The sequence below is a fragment of the Arachis hypogaea genome, chromosome 6 (assembly GCF_003086295.3).
Source record: "Arachis hypogaea cultivar Tifrunner chromosome 6, arahy.Tifrunner.gnm2.J5K5, whole genome shotgun sequence".
NCBI classification, from domain to species: Eukaryota; Viridiplantae; Streptophyta; class Magnoliopsida; order Fabales; family Fabaceae; genus Arachis; species Arachis hypogaea.
Window position 1 is genome coordinate 112134823 of NC_092041.1, and position 19585 is coordinate 112154407.

Genomic DNA, 19585 nt, shown 5'->3' on the forward strand with positions numbered 1-19585 from the left:
CAAGACAATAAATAATTGTGTTGTCCAACTAATTTGTGTTCTTGCTCTTCCCATTTATTAGATGGTATCCTTGATGATTGGTGAATTGCACGGCACTTCATGTTTTATTGTTGGTCAATTATCCTCTAATATCTCACACCGGAAAACATCCTTATATCTCACGGATGACACATGAACTTGGATAATTTAAGTGTAACTATCGAATAAAACCGAGATATTTGACCTACAAAGAATGATACATCTTATATGGTTGAAATGTTTTGAAATTTCAAAGGCAAAGAGGTCAAATACCCCATATGAAATTTAGTAATAAAGGAACTTGTTACTTATGCATCACCTATATAGCCCTCTAATTCTAGAACTAACAAAGAAAAAAAGAATTAAAAAAAAAAAACTTAATTCATGACTGCCACTTCTTCCTTCAGTAGAGTTGGCAGACAGATCAAGTTTGTTTGTCCCATTCAAGACTTCCTTTCTAATTTTTGCTATTATTTAGAGCCTCACAAAAACTATTGGCCTGTACAGTGTTCCACAATTGTTCAAACCTTGCACCATGCGAAGCCTCTGATTGAAAACAGGGAGTTTCTCAGCTTGTTCAAACATTCGGGAGTCCAGCATGATGGAGGATGAACTGTTGTCATGGTGGCATTTCTCAACTCATCCCGCGCTGGATGTCCATGTAAGAATCATCCTCGGACGGCATCATATTTAGATCTGGTACCAAGAAAACACTCCTGGCTGATTCTGCTGTTTGTGGTTGCGGAAGAGTATCAGTATCACCTTGAGCGGCAATGGTATCACCTTGAGCGGCAATGGAAGTTATCGCCGTCCATTTGGGTTGGTCAGAATTTGGATGCGGCAATCCATCAGGTGCGGAACCCAAGTCAAGCTGGGAACAAACCAAAGATTGGGGTAAGCAAAGAAGATTCTCCCCAAAAGAAAGGAGCTATTGGGATATCTGAAAATTACTGCATTAAACATGAATAGGATCTTAGATTAAGACATTTGAAGTTTACCTTAATTCTCTTTAGGCTTTCGTTTCTAGCTCTCTGTGCCTTACAAGATGCACTGACATTTGCAATCTCCTGCAAAATTGGGAGTTATATTAGAATAGAAAAAGAAGCGCTTAGCACACAAGCCAGTTGCCCCGAAACAGAAAGATCACTTTTCTTAATGGAGGAAAAAGATAATCACGTTGATACCTTTGTTAAATATATTTTTTCCCGGAGCAGGGAGCTTTCCTCTTCTTGAAGTTGCGAAAACGTCTAGAAGATGAAACAAAATCAAGTCATTAGTTAACAACACACGTGTGACATGACAAGGACATATATTATTCATTGAAAAAAATAGTATTATGCCTACTCATCTAGTCTTGTACACCGAACAGCCATAGCCGTACACTTTTCTACCGTCGGATATTGGCTCCGTATACAGAACAAATTGAGTACACATAATAAATTTATTTTCATGAGGTAATGGATGAAAGTGAAAGAGCTCTGAAAAGTCAACCCAGAAACCATTGACCATGATTCCCATATAAAGTCAAAGACAATTGTCAAACTAGATTCACCTTTCTCCTTCTACATTTCTTGTTGGATGCAGAGTTGCTTGTATATTCACTTGTAGCAGTAGCCTGAAATTTTCAATCATCAGAAGATATTAGCTCCAAAATCACAAAGGAACCAAATAAAGGGAGGTCACCAACCAACTTTGTCGGCTAAATCATACAAAGATAGAAGCAAGCAACGCAAAAGGAGGAAGAAAGTTAACGTTGAATTCTTCAAAGTTAGGAAGAGACAACGAACTTTCTGGTTCCCCAGAATTAAGAAAACTGGCTTGCAAGATAAGCACGTTACTTGACGCTTGCCGCTAATAATTAGTAATAATTATAAAATAGAAGATCAAATATTTAAATATTTAATTAAAGAAAAAAAATAATTAGAAAGACAATTAGACAAATGTTCCTGAGATAGAGAAGACTAATAGGGACAAAGAAAGACATGGTCAGATATAATCGAAGCTAGGATACAGCTCAGCTTATAAGGCAAATGAAATGAACCTACATCACATCCTTCATCTCCTTGTATCTAACGAACCGCCTAAAAAACCCTAATGGCACCACCACCAGGTGATGCCACTGCAAGTCCACCGTCACGCGGTGGCACGTGACGCTCTCCTCTTTTCAGTCCACACGTGACTTGATCTATCATCACGTGCCTCATTATTATTCCATTCTGAAATTCTTTGCAACAAAACCCCCTCCCAAATCATCCTTTTTACCCAATCCAATCCAATCCAATCCGAATTCAATGGGGTTTGTTGAGAGGTTTCAGTGATCTTCAATTTAAGATCTCGTGAACAACCTCGCTCCAATGGCTTCTTCCCAACTCAGCGGCTTTAAATATAAAGCGATACTATAATATATATTTAATTGAATTAATATATGGAGTTTTTGTACTTTATAATAAAAAAACAAAAATTAATGGTCCAAGTTGCACCGCTTATTGAAAGACGCTTGGACCCCTCTACAAACTGTGACGATGTGATGTGCGTCTCTCATCTTGCCCCTTTCCCTCACACCAACACCATCACCACCATTCCAGAATTGGAATCCCGAAAAATAAAAAAACCCAATATCTATATAATTCTCAATTTATAATAAACACAGAAAAGATTTTCCTTATACAGAGATGGTAGAAATTGAGATTATATTAGATTATATATCAAATCATTTAACAATTGAAACAAAAGGATAGATCCACTGAGCCATGTCGCAGAGGATTTTCCTTTTTTTTTTCCCTCATGTTCTCTCCTTATATAAAGCATAAGCGACACTAACTTCAACGAAACGCAGAACCTATCTAACCTATCTCCATCGCCGAAGCCACCCTTTCTTCTTTCCATATCTGGACCCATCTCCATCTAAGTCACAGGGTCCCACTGACCCGCCCCCAATATTTGTAATTACTAAAATGCCCAGGCTTCCACTTCGGAATTTCACCAAAAACACTACTTTTTTTTTTCGCAATTTAATAACCGGGAAAAATATGGGAAATTTCTGAGGATGGCCGATTAACAGTACAACAACACGGCCTTTTTTTCAATTACTTTCTTAACTTCCTTTTATAAATTATAACTAGGGTCTCTGGAATCTTATACAGGTCTACAAGGGTGTTTCGGTCAAATCAGACGGAAACATCGGTGGCAGCTGAGGTGACCACAGAAAGAGGCGAGAAGAAAACGTGAATCCGGTTTCTTCTTCCTCTCCTCTCCCCTGCACACGGAAAAAACGCCGCATGCATCCGGGGGTATTTTCGTCAAATCAAAAAAGGAAATCGGGATTGAAAGAAGTTAAAAATTAAAATAATTAGGAAAACCTAAGGGAATAAATAATCCAACGCGCCACCGGCGATCAGAAAAATTGATAAAAAAATATTTAAGTAAACATTTTAAAGATAAAAAAAAAAAGGGGGAAAAATATTTTAACAGAAAAAATTGCAAGATGACGGATATAACCGTCAGCAACTGACACAAAACGATGCAAAGATTGGGGAGAACCGAAAACACTTCGGGTTCTCCCATATGAAGAGAGAAAGGAAAACAAAACAGAGAAAGAAAGATGTAGATTCGGCGATAGACGAAGGGCAAAATAGTCAAAACGCAAGGAAAACGTCGTTCCAAAGGAAAGAATGTTCCAATCAGTGACATGAAACCGCTGTAAACCGCCGGTAGCCGCCGATATCAGCCCCGACGATTTTCGCGCGCTTCCTTAGGGACATTTCGGTCAGAACAACACGATTCTGAGTTCTGATACACAGAACAAAACAGAGAGAGATAGAAGAGAGGGATGGAGATTGAGAGAGAGAGAGAGAGAGAGAGAGAGAGAGAGAGAGAAAGCGAGAGAGAAAGAGAGAGAACCTTGGATCTGGTGTTGTTGTGAGTAGGGCTTCTAGAGTCGTCAAAACCGTCGGCGGCGGAGGAAGGGGAAGCGCCGCTTCCGTTCCAAGAAAGCGGAGTCGTAGGGCTGCATCTGGTAGAATCCTCCTCCGTATCGTCCAATACCTCGTCCTTCTTCCTAGAAGAATTGACGGCGGCGGCGGCGGCGAGTATGGCGGCGCGAGATGCGGCCTCAAGCTTGCTCCGCCTCTTTCTAGCTCCCCAGCTTGGAAGCACCGGCGTCGGCAACGTGAAAAGCGATTTGCCTTCAGAGTGCTTTATCTTAACGAGAAGGTCGGCAACGACAGAGTCGTCTGCCATAGCCAATTTCATCCAGTCATCTATTGCCATCGCGACAAAGCTCCGAGCATACCCGTAACAAGAAACCGCTTGAGTGAGAGTTTTGTGGCAGTGTGGGTTTTTTGAAGAAAGAGAAGAGAAAAAGAGAGAATAAAAAGAGAAAAGTAGGTAACTGCGATGAAGATGTGGTTTATATATATATAGGAAGAGAAAGATAGATAAAGATTAGAGAGAAGGGGTTGGATTGCGTGTAGTGGGAAGGGAAGGGAAGGGGGGTGGGGGTGGAGGTGGAGGGGGGTTGTAGATTCCCAGTTATTCGTGTGTTTTGTTGTTGGTCTTTGTTTTGTTTGTTTTTGTTATATTAGTAGTAGAAGCCTTTCTCTGTGGGGTCCTTTCCCTAATTCTATTCATTCATTCACCCTCTTCTCACACTCTCTTTCCTTTCTTTCAATCCTAATACTCCTAACTAATAATAAGTAATAACACTCTTCTTTCACACGTGGCACTTCCATTTATAATTTAATAATCTATAATACATTCATATTATTTCCCATTTTATCTTATTTTCTATTTTTTTTTTATATTTTTTTCATTGATTTAATTATCAATTTAATTTTAATCACTTATAGTGCAAAACTTCTTATAAAGTAATTCAACTAAAATGTATTTAAATGATTTTTTAAATAATAAATTTAAAAAGTTGTTATTATTTTTTATGATCTTGTAAGATAAGATTGAATAATTATTTAAAAATTAAAACTCTTTTTGATAGCTAATTATAATTTTTTGCCGTTACTGTAATTAATTTGCTTTGATTCTATTAGGATTTCGATTATATTGACTCAATGTGGACAAATTTAAATTTCTCCACTTTAATTTACTTAATATATAATTTAAGTACCTTATCTTTTTTTCTTTTTTATTTATCTTTAGGGAGAATGCAATTTAAATCTCTCCACTTGTTGCTTGTTGCTATAAGCCTATAACTAGTCCAAAGGAACGTATTTAACCAAAAACAAGCTTCGAAAAAATGTGATTGGATATAATTAAAAAAGATGTTAAGCTTTCTGTCCATGACTCTAAATTGATTACAAATTATATCTTGTAAATAAGGGTAAAAAATACAAATAAACCAATGGAGGATAGTTATTATATGAATAAGTCAAATTAAAGATTGATTCACGAATGAGCCAAAACATATTTATATGTAATTTCAACCTATTTGGTTCGAACTCCAATTACATATAAATCGAACATATTTGTTTCAAACTAGACACACATAATTCGAACCTAATTGGTTCGAATTACTAAGGAATAAGTGTGAATATGTTACGTGCACGGGATTGTAATTGAAATGAAACAAATTTAAAATGTTGTAACATATACAGAAAAATTATTTATTATATAAAGTTTATAAAAAATATCTTTAAAATTAATTCTAAACTTTTTTAAATTATAATTAATGTACTCTTTTAATTTCTAAGATTATTTATATTTTAATTATTATTTATTGTAAAAAAATAAGTTTTTTTTAATATATTAGTATCTGTTTGGGTTTAATTGTATGCCTCATTAAAAAATATTTCTAAAACCAAATTTTTTTTATTTTTTTTAATAATTTGATTACAAATTTTTTAAGAAAAAAATATACTTTATATCTTTAATTGTCTTAATTTTTTAATCTTAAATTTCATTTCGTTTCAATTTACTTTTACATCTTATTTTGTGTTAATTTTATCCTTACTTCAATTTAATTAAAGAACATTAAATCCTAATAAAATAAAATTAAAATTAAATAAAGTTAAATAAAATAAAATTTAAGAATAAAATTAAAATAATCTTCAAATTGCATATATAAAGTATATTTTTAATTTAATTCTAATATTTAACTATATAATTTTTAGAAACAGCAATGAGCTAAAGAAATATACACGTAAAAGATAAAAATCAAATTTTTTATTGACATTAAAAAATGTTTGTAATAAATTATATATTCATTGAAATGGAACAAATTTAAAATGGTGTAATATATACGAAAAAATTATTTATTATATAAAGTTTATAAAAAATATCTTTAAGATCAATTCTAAACTTCTCTAAATTATAGTTAGTGTACTCTTCTGATTTCTAATATAACTTGTACTTTACTTATTACTTATTGTAATAAAAAATTAGGCTTTTTTTTTTTAAATATATTAGTCACTGTTTAGTTTTAATTTTCTGCGTTGTTAAAAAATGTTTCTAAAATCAAATATTTTTTAACTTTTTTTTTAATAATTGGTTTACAAATTTTGTAAGAGAAAAATATATTTTATATCTTTAATTGTCTTAATTTTTTAATGTTAAATTTCATTTCGTTTAGATTTATTTTCAACATTTTATTTTGTGTTAATTTTATCCTTATTTCAATTTAATTAAAGAAAATTAAATCCTAATAAAATAAAATTAAAATTAAATAAAGTTAAATAAATAAAATTTAAGAATAAAATTAAATAATCCTCAAGTTGCATATATAAAGTGTATTTTTAATTTAATTCTAATTTTCAGTTATACAACATTTTAAATTACAACATTTTAAATTTGTTTCATTTCAATTACAATCCCATGCACGTAATATATTCACACTTATTCCATAGTAATTCGAACCAATTAGGTTCAAATTATGTATGTCTAGTTCGAACTAAATAGATTCGATTTATATGCAATTGGAGTTCGAACCAAATAGGTTCGAATTACATATAAGTATACTTTAGCTCATTCGTGAATCAATCTTCAATTTGGCTTATTCATGTAATAACTATTCTTCATTGGTTTATTTGTGTTTTTTACCGTGTAGATAAATTTGAAATGGTCATATTTTATCTTTTTATTTTTGACGTGGTCATATTTCACCTTTTATGATCATAGAAATAAATACAAATTTTTAGTGTATTGTTAATATATATTCACATTTTTAAATATAGTTAAAGTGAAAAATACGATAGCATTATATACGGTTTAGTATGACAATACAACTTCCTTAATCCAATATTGTATTGCTTAATATATTAGGTGCCAAATTAGTATTTCTTATAAAGTATGCTACTTTTCAATCAAAGTGATATTATATTTATAAAAAAAAATTCTAAGAATATTAAAAATAAGTCCCTACATATTTATATATATTTACTTGTATTTTATATTTTTTAATGAAATAATCAAGTACTAAAATAATCAAATTTTTATATGAAGAATTCAAATTTTTTGTAATGAAAATCCAATATTTTTTACCAAAAAAATAATTAAACTTTTTAGAGTAAATTACAACATTTGCACCTAAAAGGTTAAGACATTGAAAAAAATTACTCCAAAAAGAAAATGAAAAAACACCTAAAAAATATTATTAGTTCAACAAGAATAATAGAAAAAAAAAAGTCATTGGTTTTTATAAGTGATAAATGACTTGTACATTTGATCTAATTTTTGAGTTGGAATAATTATTTGAAAGATGGATAGAAAAATAATCAATGCAAACTTTGCTCTTTAGACCTATTTCCTTTTTTTTCATCGTTTTGATAAAAATAACATAAAAAAAAAACTTACTTAACTAAAATAAATTATTAGATTTTAAGGATGAAAAAATTTTATTTCTTTTAATTATGTTTCCAAAAAAATTGTGTTGAAATTAAATATGATCTTTAGAGCCATTCTAAGAGTATATCACCTTTGTTTGGTCATTTTGTCAAATAGATTCTATCTTTTTGAAGGTCTTTTTGTTGTTTTCTCTGCTGTGGTTATATTATTAGTTTGCTTCATGTTTACATATTTCTGATGCATCAACTTTTGGTACTTTATATAATTTTTTATTAACACAAAAATATTAGCTACTATTGTATTTTATTTTTATACCTTTATTCGATCGTATTTTGATGATTATATTATCTGTGAATTTTGATTATAAATATAAAGTAAATTTGATTACATTGTTATAATATTTGATTGAGTTTTTGGGTCAATATCAATATTATTTCAGAAATTATTGGGAGTAGTATATTTTAGCAATTTTGGTTAGTAATTAATTAATATAAATATTAAATTATTTTTAATAAATAAATTTTGGTTAGTATGTTTTTTTATGAATGAATTAAATTTTAAATTCATTGTAAAAAAAAAAAGATTAAACTCTTGTTGGCATAATGATGATGATGAGCTGGCTAAGTACACTGTAAGATAGAATTACTTTTGTGAAGATCTTGATGTTATGAGCCAATACTTTTCTATATACTTTCCTTTTATGAAGTAAGTTGGAGAGGAAGGACATTAAAATTTAATTAATATTTAATTATTAAAAAAATATATAATTTTATATTATTAAATATAATTTTATATTATTAAAACATTAATAATAATTAATTAATAATTATAAATTATAAAATATGCGAATTTTTCACGCTACTGATTATAAATATTGAGATGATATTGAAATTATATAACTGTAAGATAGTGTTGGTTTTGAGGTATTGAGATAAAGACTGGAAAACTAAGATTTAATATTATGTTTGTTGGTTCAGAGATTAATACTAAAATTTTTGTTTTTGTCTTCAAAATTTTAGTATTTTAATACTTCCAAAAAGTTAGGGACAGAGAGAACTAAAATTTTTAGAGACAGAAACTGAAATTTTAATAACATTTTATACCTAAAACACTCTCATTTCAATTAATTAATTCTAATTTTACTCTTTGTACAAATTAAATTAAAACTTTATTCTTATTTCAATTTTTGTCTACTAATTTACACTAAACAAAATACTAAAATTTATTTCAGTTTCTTTCTCTTAGTCTCTGTCTTTCAGTTCTATCTTTCTACCAAACACTAACTAAACCTATACTCTCTAAATTTATGGAGGGATTTGTGATGAAGTTGAATGAGATGATTCTTACATCTCGAAAGAGTATTGCATGCAAGTAGTGACAAAAATGATGGTCCAAGAAGGCCCATTTTGATAGTTGTAGTTGAAGAATCTCATCTGACAATCCTTGTTTACCATGCTGGTCCAGCTACTACGACCAACATGGAGCAAGGTAGCATTCCAAAGAGCTCATGAAAAAAGAAACTTGCCTTATAAATTCTTCAGCACATACCACATTTTAGTTCCTCACATCTAATCTACACTACTACTACTCTCTTCTTTCTCAATTTATTATCCATGCAATAAAATGGCTACTGAACCTATGGCTGTTTCAAACCTGGTGGAAGAAATCTTTGCACACAAAATTTTCATTTGGTGAATATACGACTCTATATTTGAAACTAACATCAGGCGACATAAGGGGGAATCAAGTAAGAAAATATAAAGATGTATCTAATTTAAAATCTTATAATATTAAATTAATGAATTTTTTATCTTATAAAATATTTATTCTTTTATAATATTAAATTAGTATATAAATAATATTTTCACAAATAAATATAGGAGTCGAAGAATATTTGCTATAAGATTGAGGAATAAAGCATGTCTCGACTTGAACTGTTAAGAGTAGGTTCGAGAAAGAAAAGTAAATACCTTATTCGGTCCTGACAATTATTTCGAAAGGACAATGAGATTCTAAAAAAAAAAACACTCAATCTGGTTTTTGATTTTTTTTTAGACTGATTAGTTTTTATGCTAAAAAAATAACATTGACTTTTATTTTTGCACAAAGGTCTCGTTGTCCCTTTAAAATAATTGTCAGGAATCGAATTAGATTTTTTTTTATCAAAAACCTCGTTGTCTTTCAAAATAATTGTCAGAAACTATTTTAGATTTTTATCAAAAAAGAGAGATTGAGAGGCATGAAAATGGTGCCAACAAGAGAAGAAAATAGATCAAACCTTAAAAAAAGAGATAAGGACATAATTAAAAAATATTTAATTCTACCTCTTGGCATTTAAAAAAATTAACTGCTTTAATTCTTAGATTGTGGGTTAAAGAGCTTAACATCTAAAAAAAATCGCTTTTTAAGACGTGGAAAAAACTGTTTGGCCTCTAAAAAAAATTTAGAACATAGATCAATATGCTTAATCCAAAAAAATTACTTTGAACTAAATAACTTATTTATAAATACAATAAAACCTTTAGTTATTACATTTAACCAATTACATAGGAAAGTTTAACTACAGATAACGGAGATGTGGTATGTAAAAATCAGATTTTAAAAAAGTTTTAGTTCCTAGTTGAATTAAATTTTAAAAGATACACATCAACAAGAAAATACTCATCATTTGTTGACTTGTCAAAAAAAAAATTCCTAATAATCCGCAAAAGCATAAAGAAAAATATAAATCATAAATTCTTTTATTTAAATAAAAATCTTAATTTTATGCCTACGAAATTAGATTTAGATATAAAATGCGATTCAAATTTTAAACTCTTTAAAAAATCATATACTTCTAGATTTTATAGTGTGTATATACTATATATAATTGATTTTATTAGGAAATTAATTAAGAATATCATTAATTAGTTAAAAAACATGTCTGTTATTAAAAAAAAAATTCTTATTATTTAAATTTTTTAAAATTTAAAATTAAAAATAAAAAGAATTAATCTATATTATAGTTGTTTCATAAATTTTTTATTATATATCCAAAAGCATACCAGTGGTCAGAGTCATACATAGTTCAACGCACGTAACCTTCTACTCATGGCGCTCATTTATTACATTACCCGCTCCAGCTGTGTTTTATTTTATTTGGTTGTTGAATAAATAGTCAAATTCTGAATTCATTTTAAAAAAATATTTATTTTTTAAATAGATCTTTTAAATTTTTTTAAAATTAAATCTATTTTAAACAAATTTTAATTAATTACATTAATTTTTTTATTATTTTTGTTGTTAATAATATTAAAATTTATTAATATAATATATTAAGTGATATTATATTGATTGCAACACATTTGATAGTTTTAAGTATCTATTTAAATATAATAAATTTATTCATTAGATTAAATTAATTTTAAATTAAAAAAATCTTGAACTATTAAATTTTTTTAATTTAGAATTGATTTAATTTAATTTCATAAACTTAGTATTCAATTAAGACTATTAGTATGTTTTGTGATGTTACCTATACTATATCAATAAATTTTGTTGTCTTGAGTATCAAAAGTTATGAAAAGACTAATATGACTAATTTAAAATCGAATAAATCTCTACATCCAAACAAAATACTTAATTAAATCTAACCAAGTTGTTAATAACGTGTCTTCTCCTTCTTCTGTTTTCTTCTCCTTCTCCTCCTCTTCCTATTTCTCCTCTTCTTCTTACTAACATCTCAGCTGCTATTTTTTCTTCTCTTTTTTCCTTTCTTCTCTTTCATTATCGTCGTCACCATCGTTATCACTACCTTCTCCTCCTCTTCTCTTTTTTCATTTGATTTCTTTTTCTAATTTCATTCGTTTTCCTCCTCCTCCTTCATCATCATCATCGTTATTATTATATCGTCATCATCATTATCGTCATCGTCATCTTCTTTATCGTTATCATCGTTATTATTATTGTTATCGTTGAATTTTTGTCATATTAATGACGTTGTCTGATCCAAAATTAATTTGGATGTATTTTTGTTCATGATTCAATCTTATTTGTGTGCTTGTTTTCTAACTGAGTTTGCGTATCGCAATCATTAAATAATTTCGGTTAAAAATTAATAAATTTATGTGTAGTTAAGAAATTTTGGTGTATTTTTATTCTGATAAGTTCTGCATAATTCAAAACTCAACACAACAATGAGGGGTTGACAAATAGATTTTTGCCGGTATAGAAATTATCAAATGATCAATCGTAGTATAGTCTAAACCGACGCAAAATCCTTCATCAAACAAATCTACAATCTATATCCGAGAGTACTAGTCTCCCGAGTCGTTCTCCCTTGGAATTGCCAAAGTGTGCATCTTATTGATCTAGTAAGCTTTGTTGGAATTCTTTGAAGGTTTTAGCAAAGCAATGAGAAACAAACAATCAATTATTAAAAGACTTGGCTTAGGGTTGGCATTAGAAATCCTATCCTTATAGTCCATTCAATGTTGACAACAATTAGGCATTGCTCCATTTAGTTATCCCCTAGGTATAGAGGAAGGTCAAATGAAAGTAATCAACTTGAGTCACAAGTCCTAGCTTCACCTTATGGGAATCTAGCTTTAGTGCACTCCAAGCCAACTAGCAATCCCTAATTCCAAATCAACTATTGATACACTATTCAACTTCTTCCAAAGACCAAACCCTATGCCAAGTGTGAGAATTCTACTCCATAGCTAGTGTTGTCATTTTATCAAACATGTGATGAGCAAGAAGGAAAGTCATAGTAAAATGAGAAGAAAAGTCAAATTGAAAGTATTGCAACACAAAGATCTAACAACAAGTCTCAAAGAGTAGCAATGAAAATCCAAAATAGAGATGAAATCCAAAATTACAAAGTTGAATTCTAGATCTATGAGAATTGATCAATTGTATCTACTACTTGAAATTGGAGAAGAAAATCTATGACATGAACAAAGTGGAGTGAGAATTGTAGTGGATCTCACCAAAAAGTCATTGAAAATTCAGAAATTAGATGAGGATGAACCCTAGTGAAGCTTGGAATCTCCCTCTTCTTCTCCCAAAAAGTGTAACTAACTCTCTCTTCTCTCCAAAAAAAGGGAAAATATCTAGATCTAGAAGAAATGAACTAAAAGTGTCCTTAACCCTTGTTCCTTTGGTCTTCTTAAGCTTTTCCCGCCAAGGTGTTTCTCCAAGAGTGGAATCCTTAACTGCCTCCACGCCTAAGTCACGTGACTTCTTAAAAAAATCATATTCGCAAATCGGCGCGCACGCGCAAGGCACGCGCGCGCGCCGTTGAGACGTCTTGTAATGTACGCGGACGCGTGATGTACGCGTATGCGCCCATGAAGATCCTGGCTTAGCCGCTTCTCAAGCCGGCTCTTGGCTTTGGCTTCGCGTTGCTCTATCCGTGCGGGCGCGCCAGGTGCGCGCACGCGCCCATGCGGAAACCTTCAAAGCTTAATCCTCATGCTTCCTTCCTTTGTACCCGTCTTCCTTCTCTCTTTCGGTCCATTCCTATTCTATATCCTGAAACCGCTTAACACACAAGTCACGCCATCGAATGGCATCAAGAGAAGATTAGAAATGTATCTATTTTAGTGCAAAACAAGCATGTTTTCATTCATGAGGCAAAACTAGGGAAGGAATGCAAAATCTTGTATTTTCATATGGAAAGTGTGTGGAATCATTGATAAAACCCCTGAAATCATCACAAGATAAATCCTCAAATTGGGGTTTGTCAGGGGTCCAACCCTTCCTTCTTCAAGGTGAGGGTGAATATTATCTACAACCTGACCAAAAAACACACAGTTTATCTTATTATTTCTGCACATTAACATACTAATGAGATGTCGTAGTACTAAAGTGTTAATCATTCCATAACTACTTGCGTTAGGCCATGATAAATTACTCTAGGTCTTGCAACTGCTTCTTTTTCTTTTTCATCATCATCATCTTCTTTTTTTTCTTATTCATATTTTCTTTCTTGTTTTACCTTCTCAAGTTTCTTCTTGTTTTACTCTCTTAAGAATAATAAAAACAATGAATCTATATTCATTAAACTAAAAGAAAGAAAGAAAAAAAGAAAAAAGAAAGAAAAAATGCAACATTAAAGAAGATATTTTTGTGTTTTTGTAACAAAATTTCAATGTAAAAATTAAGAAATTTATCCGTATTTGTTAAGAAATTTTCGATATATTTTTATTCTGATAAATTTTGCATAATTCAAAACTTTCTCTTTCTCCTCCTTATATTCTACTGCTTCTTTTTCATCTTCTTGTTATTTCATTTTTTCATAATTCTTTTTGCAACATCAGCAACAATAAAAGAATGATGATAGAAAGAAAACACGCGAAGAAGAAAGAGGAACGCGACGAAGAAGAAAGAAGAACGCGAAGAAGAAGAAAGAAAAACACAAAAAAGATGAAGAAAGGCGAAGACGAAGAAAGATATATTTACATTAATGAAACACATGTGTATACGCTGTATGTAATAAAAATAATTTTTATTAAGTTTGGGTCAACTTAATTAAGTTTAGTTGTAAAAAATATTGGAATATATAATGAATTTGTTTAAAATTTTTAAAAGATAAATTTAATTAAAAAAATTTAAAGATTAATTTAGAAAACGATATTTTTTATTTCAAGAATAAATTTAACTATTTATTCTTTTGTTATTACTGTATTATTGTCCGTATTTATTTACTATATCTATTATGTACGTATATAAACCAATCTTTTTATTACCATTTTCTATTAATTTTTCTTATGTCGTATTTTAAAGTTATATTTTTAGATATTAGTTATGCATTATGCTTGTTTTGCGGATGTATATTAAATTATTATCATATATGAACATAATCATCGAAGTATTAAACTATAAGTAAATAGTCAAATTGGTTTATGAAAGATTATTCAATCTCTAAATTGACTTTCGAAAGATTAAATTAATCAAAATCGTTCTCAAAAAATTTAAAAATGGTCACATTAGTCCTTCCATCTATTATATGACTAACGACGTGACCATTTACTTACTTGGCCATTAGTGTGACATGTCAGCAAAAGCTTTAACGGCATCGTTTTGTTTGAGTCACCATTTACAACGCTTAATTTTCCAACCCTGTTTCATTCCAGTCCATACCATCCTTCTTCTCGAAACAAAACATCTCTCTAATCTCATCCTTCTTCTTTGGTTCTCACCTAGACAAAGAAGAAGCGTTGAACGGCAACCATCGGCGCAGACCGACGACGACATTGTGTTGGAGTTGAAGGTGACAGTTTTGCAACAACGTTGGTCAAGCGAAGAGTGCACACAATCGCTTTGTGTGAGAGGTAGGTTACCTTTTTTTCGTTATTTTCTGAAAGCGATTGTGCTTTTGTCTCTTCATTAACGTGTATCTATGATCATTGGAAACCCATTGTTACTGTTTGTAATGTTAAGGTATGGAAAATATGTTTAGGTTTAGGGTTTACGTTGTGACCCATGAATGACTCTGTTTTCTGACATTTGAGAACAATGTTTGTGGTCTATATAGCTGCATGTGTGTGTGTTTTATTTTTATTTTTAGTTTCTAATAATTTAGTGTGTTGTTGTTTTGGTTGCAGATGAAAGGTCCCCTATGACCTTTGTATTTCACTATAGTGAAAAGTTCAAAATAGATGAATCAGGATATCTGTTTTATGAACCAGATAATACTGAAGTATTAATAAAGGTTGAAATTGACACTCTAGATGTATTTTTTGTGAAGGGGTATTATAAGGAGTTAGGATATGTTGAGATGAACAATTGCTTGCAGAAGGTTCTTGGAACACATATGGATGATGGCTTGAGGAGGCTAGAAAATGATGCTGATCTGTTGGCTTTGGTAGGATTGTAGGAAGAATTATAACCTCATAAACATCTATTTTGAGCATATAGTTTCTAAGCTACATGTGGTCGACTGTATGAGTGAGCATGATGATGATTTACAACAATTTCCAACCAACCCAAAATTTATGCAACAAGCATCCCTGAACCTCCAGAAAAATTGAATAAGGACCACAATAAAGCAATGTCTCATCCAGTTTGTAAGATCACAAAAAAATCTCCTCAGCCAAAAAGGAACAACTCTCAGCCCACCAAGTTACCCTCACCTCAGTCCACACCTCAACCCAAACCTAAACCCACACCTCAACCAAAACCTAAGCCCACACCTTAGTCCACACTGAGACCTAAGCCCACACCTCAACGCAAACCTAGGCCCACTCCTCAGCCCACATCTCAACCCAAATCTCAGTCCACGCATCAACCCGAACCTCAACTCACACCTAAACCTATACGTAAGCCCATCCATCATCCCAAGCCTTGGACCAAACCCTAGGCTATTAAAGTTTCTGCCAATCCTACACCAACTAAAAACATGAACCAGAAAGTCAAAGGTACAAGCAAAACAAGATCTGAAAGGCAAGTTAAGCCAACCCCAGTTGATAATGATACTGACTGTCATGATTCATATAAGAGTGCTGAAGATAGTTTATACAAGCCTCCAAAAGTTGTGGGAGATTTTCTATACAGTAGTGACAGTGATAATGAAATTGATAGAGAACAATCTTCAAGGGCTAAGAAAGTGGATCTTAGAGAGAAGCATAGGTCTGCTACTGACAGAGAAAGGGACAAAGCTATTGACACTTATGACTCTAGCTGTGAGGATATTGAGGCTTAGTTTGGTAAAGTTTTTACTTTTTAAAAGTAGCTTATAAAAGCTATCTTTTAAAGGATAGCTTTTTAAAAAGTATAGCATTTATGTTTGGTAAATCAACTTAAAAATGATTTTTAATAAATACAAGCAACAATAATTACGTTTGGTAAAATAGCTTTTAAAATTTAAAAATACTATAAAAGACATAAATTTAAGCGTTAAATTTGAAAATTAGTTAATATATGAGGTTATATTAGACTTTTAAATTTTGAAAAAATTTTACCAAACCAAGCCTGAATCTGATGAAAGCTCTGATGCATGTATTCTTTATTTAATTATATATGAGTTCATTGCATATGGTCATTTAATTGTTGTATTATAGTTCTTTGTGAATTAATTGCTTGTATTATAATTGTGTGGTGAATTGATGTTATTTCAGATTTAGAGGATGATTTATTGTATGAAGGATCATCAGAGGGAGATGAATGGCAGTCAGAATATTCTGATCAACAATTAGACTCTGAGGACGAGGGTTCAACTATGCATCCACAGTATAATGACAAGGTCAAATTTGGTGATCTAAAATTTGAGGTAAGTATGGTTTTCAAGTCCAAAAAAATTTTATGGCTGCCAGTAGGATTATACTATTCAATGGGAGTAGGAATATAAAGTTCACTAAGAATGACAAGGTTAGAGTCAGGATTATTTGTAAGAGTGAGGACTGTCCTTGGGTAGTATACTATGCGCACAACCCAAGTGATAGTTCATGGCAGATAAAAACATTAGTGGACAATCACACTTGTGCAAGAAAGCGAAAAAATGGAGCTGCAACTCAGGAATGGACTGTGAATAAGTTGTATCCAAAACTAAGGAAGCACCCGAAAATGAAACACAGGGAGGTGTATGAGTGATTTGTTAAGAAGTGCAATGTCAAGCTGAATAGCACATGTATAACTAGAGCTCTTAAGAAAACTAGGAGGATAGTTGAAAGGGATGAGGTTGCATAGTATGGGTTGATATGGGATTATGCACATGAATTGCTTACTGACAATCTAGGTTCTACTGTCCAAGTGGGTGTCATTCCCATCACTGATAATCCACTTTAATTTGAGAGATTTTATGTCTGTCTTGATGCTTGTAAAAAGGGGTTTCAAGGCAGGGTGTAGACCGTTAATAGGATTAGATAGAGCATTCTTGAAAAGCTTACATGGAGGATAGCTTCTCATTGCACGTAGGCAGGATGCAAACAATCACATTTTTATGACTGCATATGCTATAGTGAATATGGAGAATAAAGACAATTGAAAATGGTTTCTGGAACTGCTCCTCACAGATTTTGGAGACTACAAAGCAAATAACTTGTGTTTCATCTCAGACATGCAGAAGATGAGGAATAATTTGACTCGCAATTTAATTATTTAGGACCATTCTGATTTAATGATATATCTTGTTAGGACTGAATTGATTTAATGATATTTCTTTTAAGGACTTAACTGACTGAATATCTTTTCAGGTTTCATTGTTTGTGCAGGAATTAATCCCTACAGTGAAGGAACTGCTACCATCAATTCACCACGGATTTTGTGTTTGGCATTTGTGGAGAAACTTCTCCAAACTGGGGCAGCATCGACCTAAAAGACTTGGTCTGGGAGTGTGCAAGATCAAGAACTCCAGTCGAGTTTGAAAGAAATATGAATAGAGTCAAGAGGATTAATCAACAAGCTTGGGACTATCTAGCTAAGTGGCCGAAGGAAGCCTAGACGAAAGCCCATTTCAGTGAAGGGCCAAAGGTAGACAATATATGCAACAACGCTTGTGAATCTTTCAATGCAAAGACCAAGCATGATAGAGGAAAGCCTATTCTGAGTCTGGCAGAGGAGGTGGGAAGAATAATTATGAAAAGCATGACTGACAACAGACAGAAGCTCATGAATTATCAAGGAATTCTTCCTTCGGTTCAATAAAGTAGGCCAGAGTCTTTGATCAAGTTATCCAGAAACTAGGCTCTTCACTGGTCCAGTGATGACAAAGAGGTTTTGTATGAAGTTCAAGGATAGACAACTAATATGGTGGTAGACTTGGGTAACCATACCTGCTCCTGTAGGTTTTGGCAATTGGCAGGTTCAACTCCTAACTAATTTTTAATTTGTGAATAGATGCCTTATTTGATATTTCGCTGAATATATTTGTTCATATATTTTAATAAGAATCCCTTGCATGCACGCAATTTCGGCCATTCAAGAAAAAAAGATAAGAGGCTTGAGGAGTATTACCATGAATGGTTGACAATGAAAACGTATAGAAGAACGTACCAATACAATGTGAATCTCGTCAAGGGACAAGAACTATGGGAGAAAACTAGTTCTCCTGCACCTGTTCCACCACCAATAAAACCTAAACTAGGAAGACCAACAAAAAAAAGAAGAAAAGACAAGGATGAAGGACCCACTGGCACTAGGACAAAGATGAAAAGGAAGTATAATCTACTTAGGTGCATGCACTGTGGAGAGGTGGGACACAACAAGAGAACTTACAAAAAGAAAAAGTAAGGCTAATGCAATTGCAGCTTGCAGTTGTGCCACCACCAAAAGGTGCTCTTGTTCTTGAAGCAGATGATGTAGTTGACACTCAGCCCATTCAGACACTCCCTCTAATTCCACCAGTTAATCCAGATGAACAGACTGAAACTTCTGTTAGTCAAGATGCTCAACTTCTACTGATACAACAATCACATAACTCAACCAATGATTATCAGGTTATCTTGTATTCAGTTTTAAATTGAATCGGTTGAATATGAATCTATTGGATCTGTTGAATATCACCCTTTGTAGTTGATTATGAATCTGTTTTGTTTGATTTAATGATGAATATTGTTTGCTGCAGGCTAAAATTAGAGGTAGGCCTCCAAAACTCCATGTCATCTGATGGGTTTGGAAAACTCTAAACTAAATTGATGATGATCAAACATTATTAACAGCAAAATTATTAAGCTAATCTTGATTGATATGTTAATTAAATTAATTCTGCTGTGCAGGTTTTATTGGGCCAGAAAATAAAAATGTTGCTAGCCCAAATTAAAAATCAGCCTTGTTGCATGTTTATATACTAAGTGGC

The 19585-nt window shown here is 31.7% G+C and overlaps 1 protein-coding gene across 2 annotated transcripts; it reads right to left on the reverse strand.

Moving 5' to 3' along the window:
- Positions 1-217: 217 nt before the first annotated feature.
- LOC112755757 (uncharacterized) lies at positions 218-4710 on the reverse strand. 2 transcript variants are annotated; one of them, XR_003179073.3, is made up of 6 exons: positions 3919-4675; positions 1571-1633; positions 1203-1265; positions 1017-1085; positions 577-889; positions 480-545 (listed from the first exon to the last, which is right to left on the reverse strand). XR_003179073.3 is itself a non-coding variant. In XM_025804052.3 (5 exons), the coding sequence occupies exons 1-5, from the start codon at positions 4285-4287 to the stop codon at positions 653-655; spliced, it is 801 nt and encodes a 266-aa protein (XP_025659837.1). In that variant the 5' UTR covers positions 4288-4710; the 3' UTR covers positions 218-652. The 2 variants fall into 2 exon arrangements, 1 of the variants encoding a protein (XP_025659837.1); XM_025804052.3 differs by having other exon boundaries at positions 218-889; positions 3919-4710.
- Between the last annotated feature and the right edge of the window lie 14875 nt (positions 4711-19585).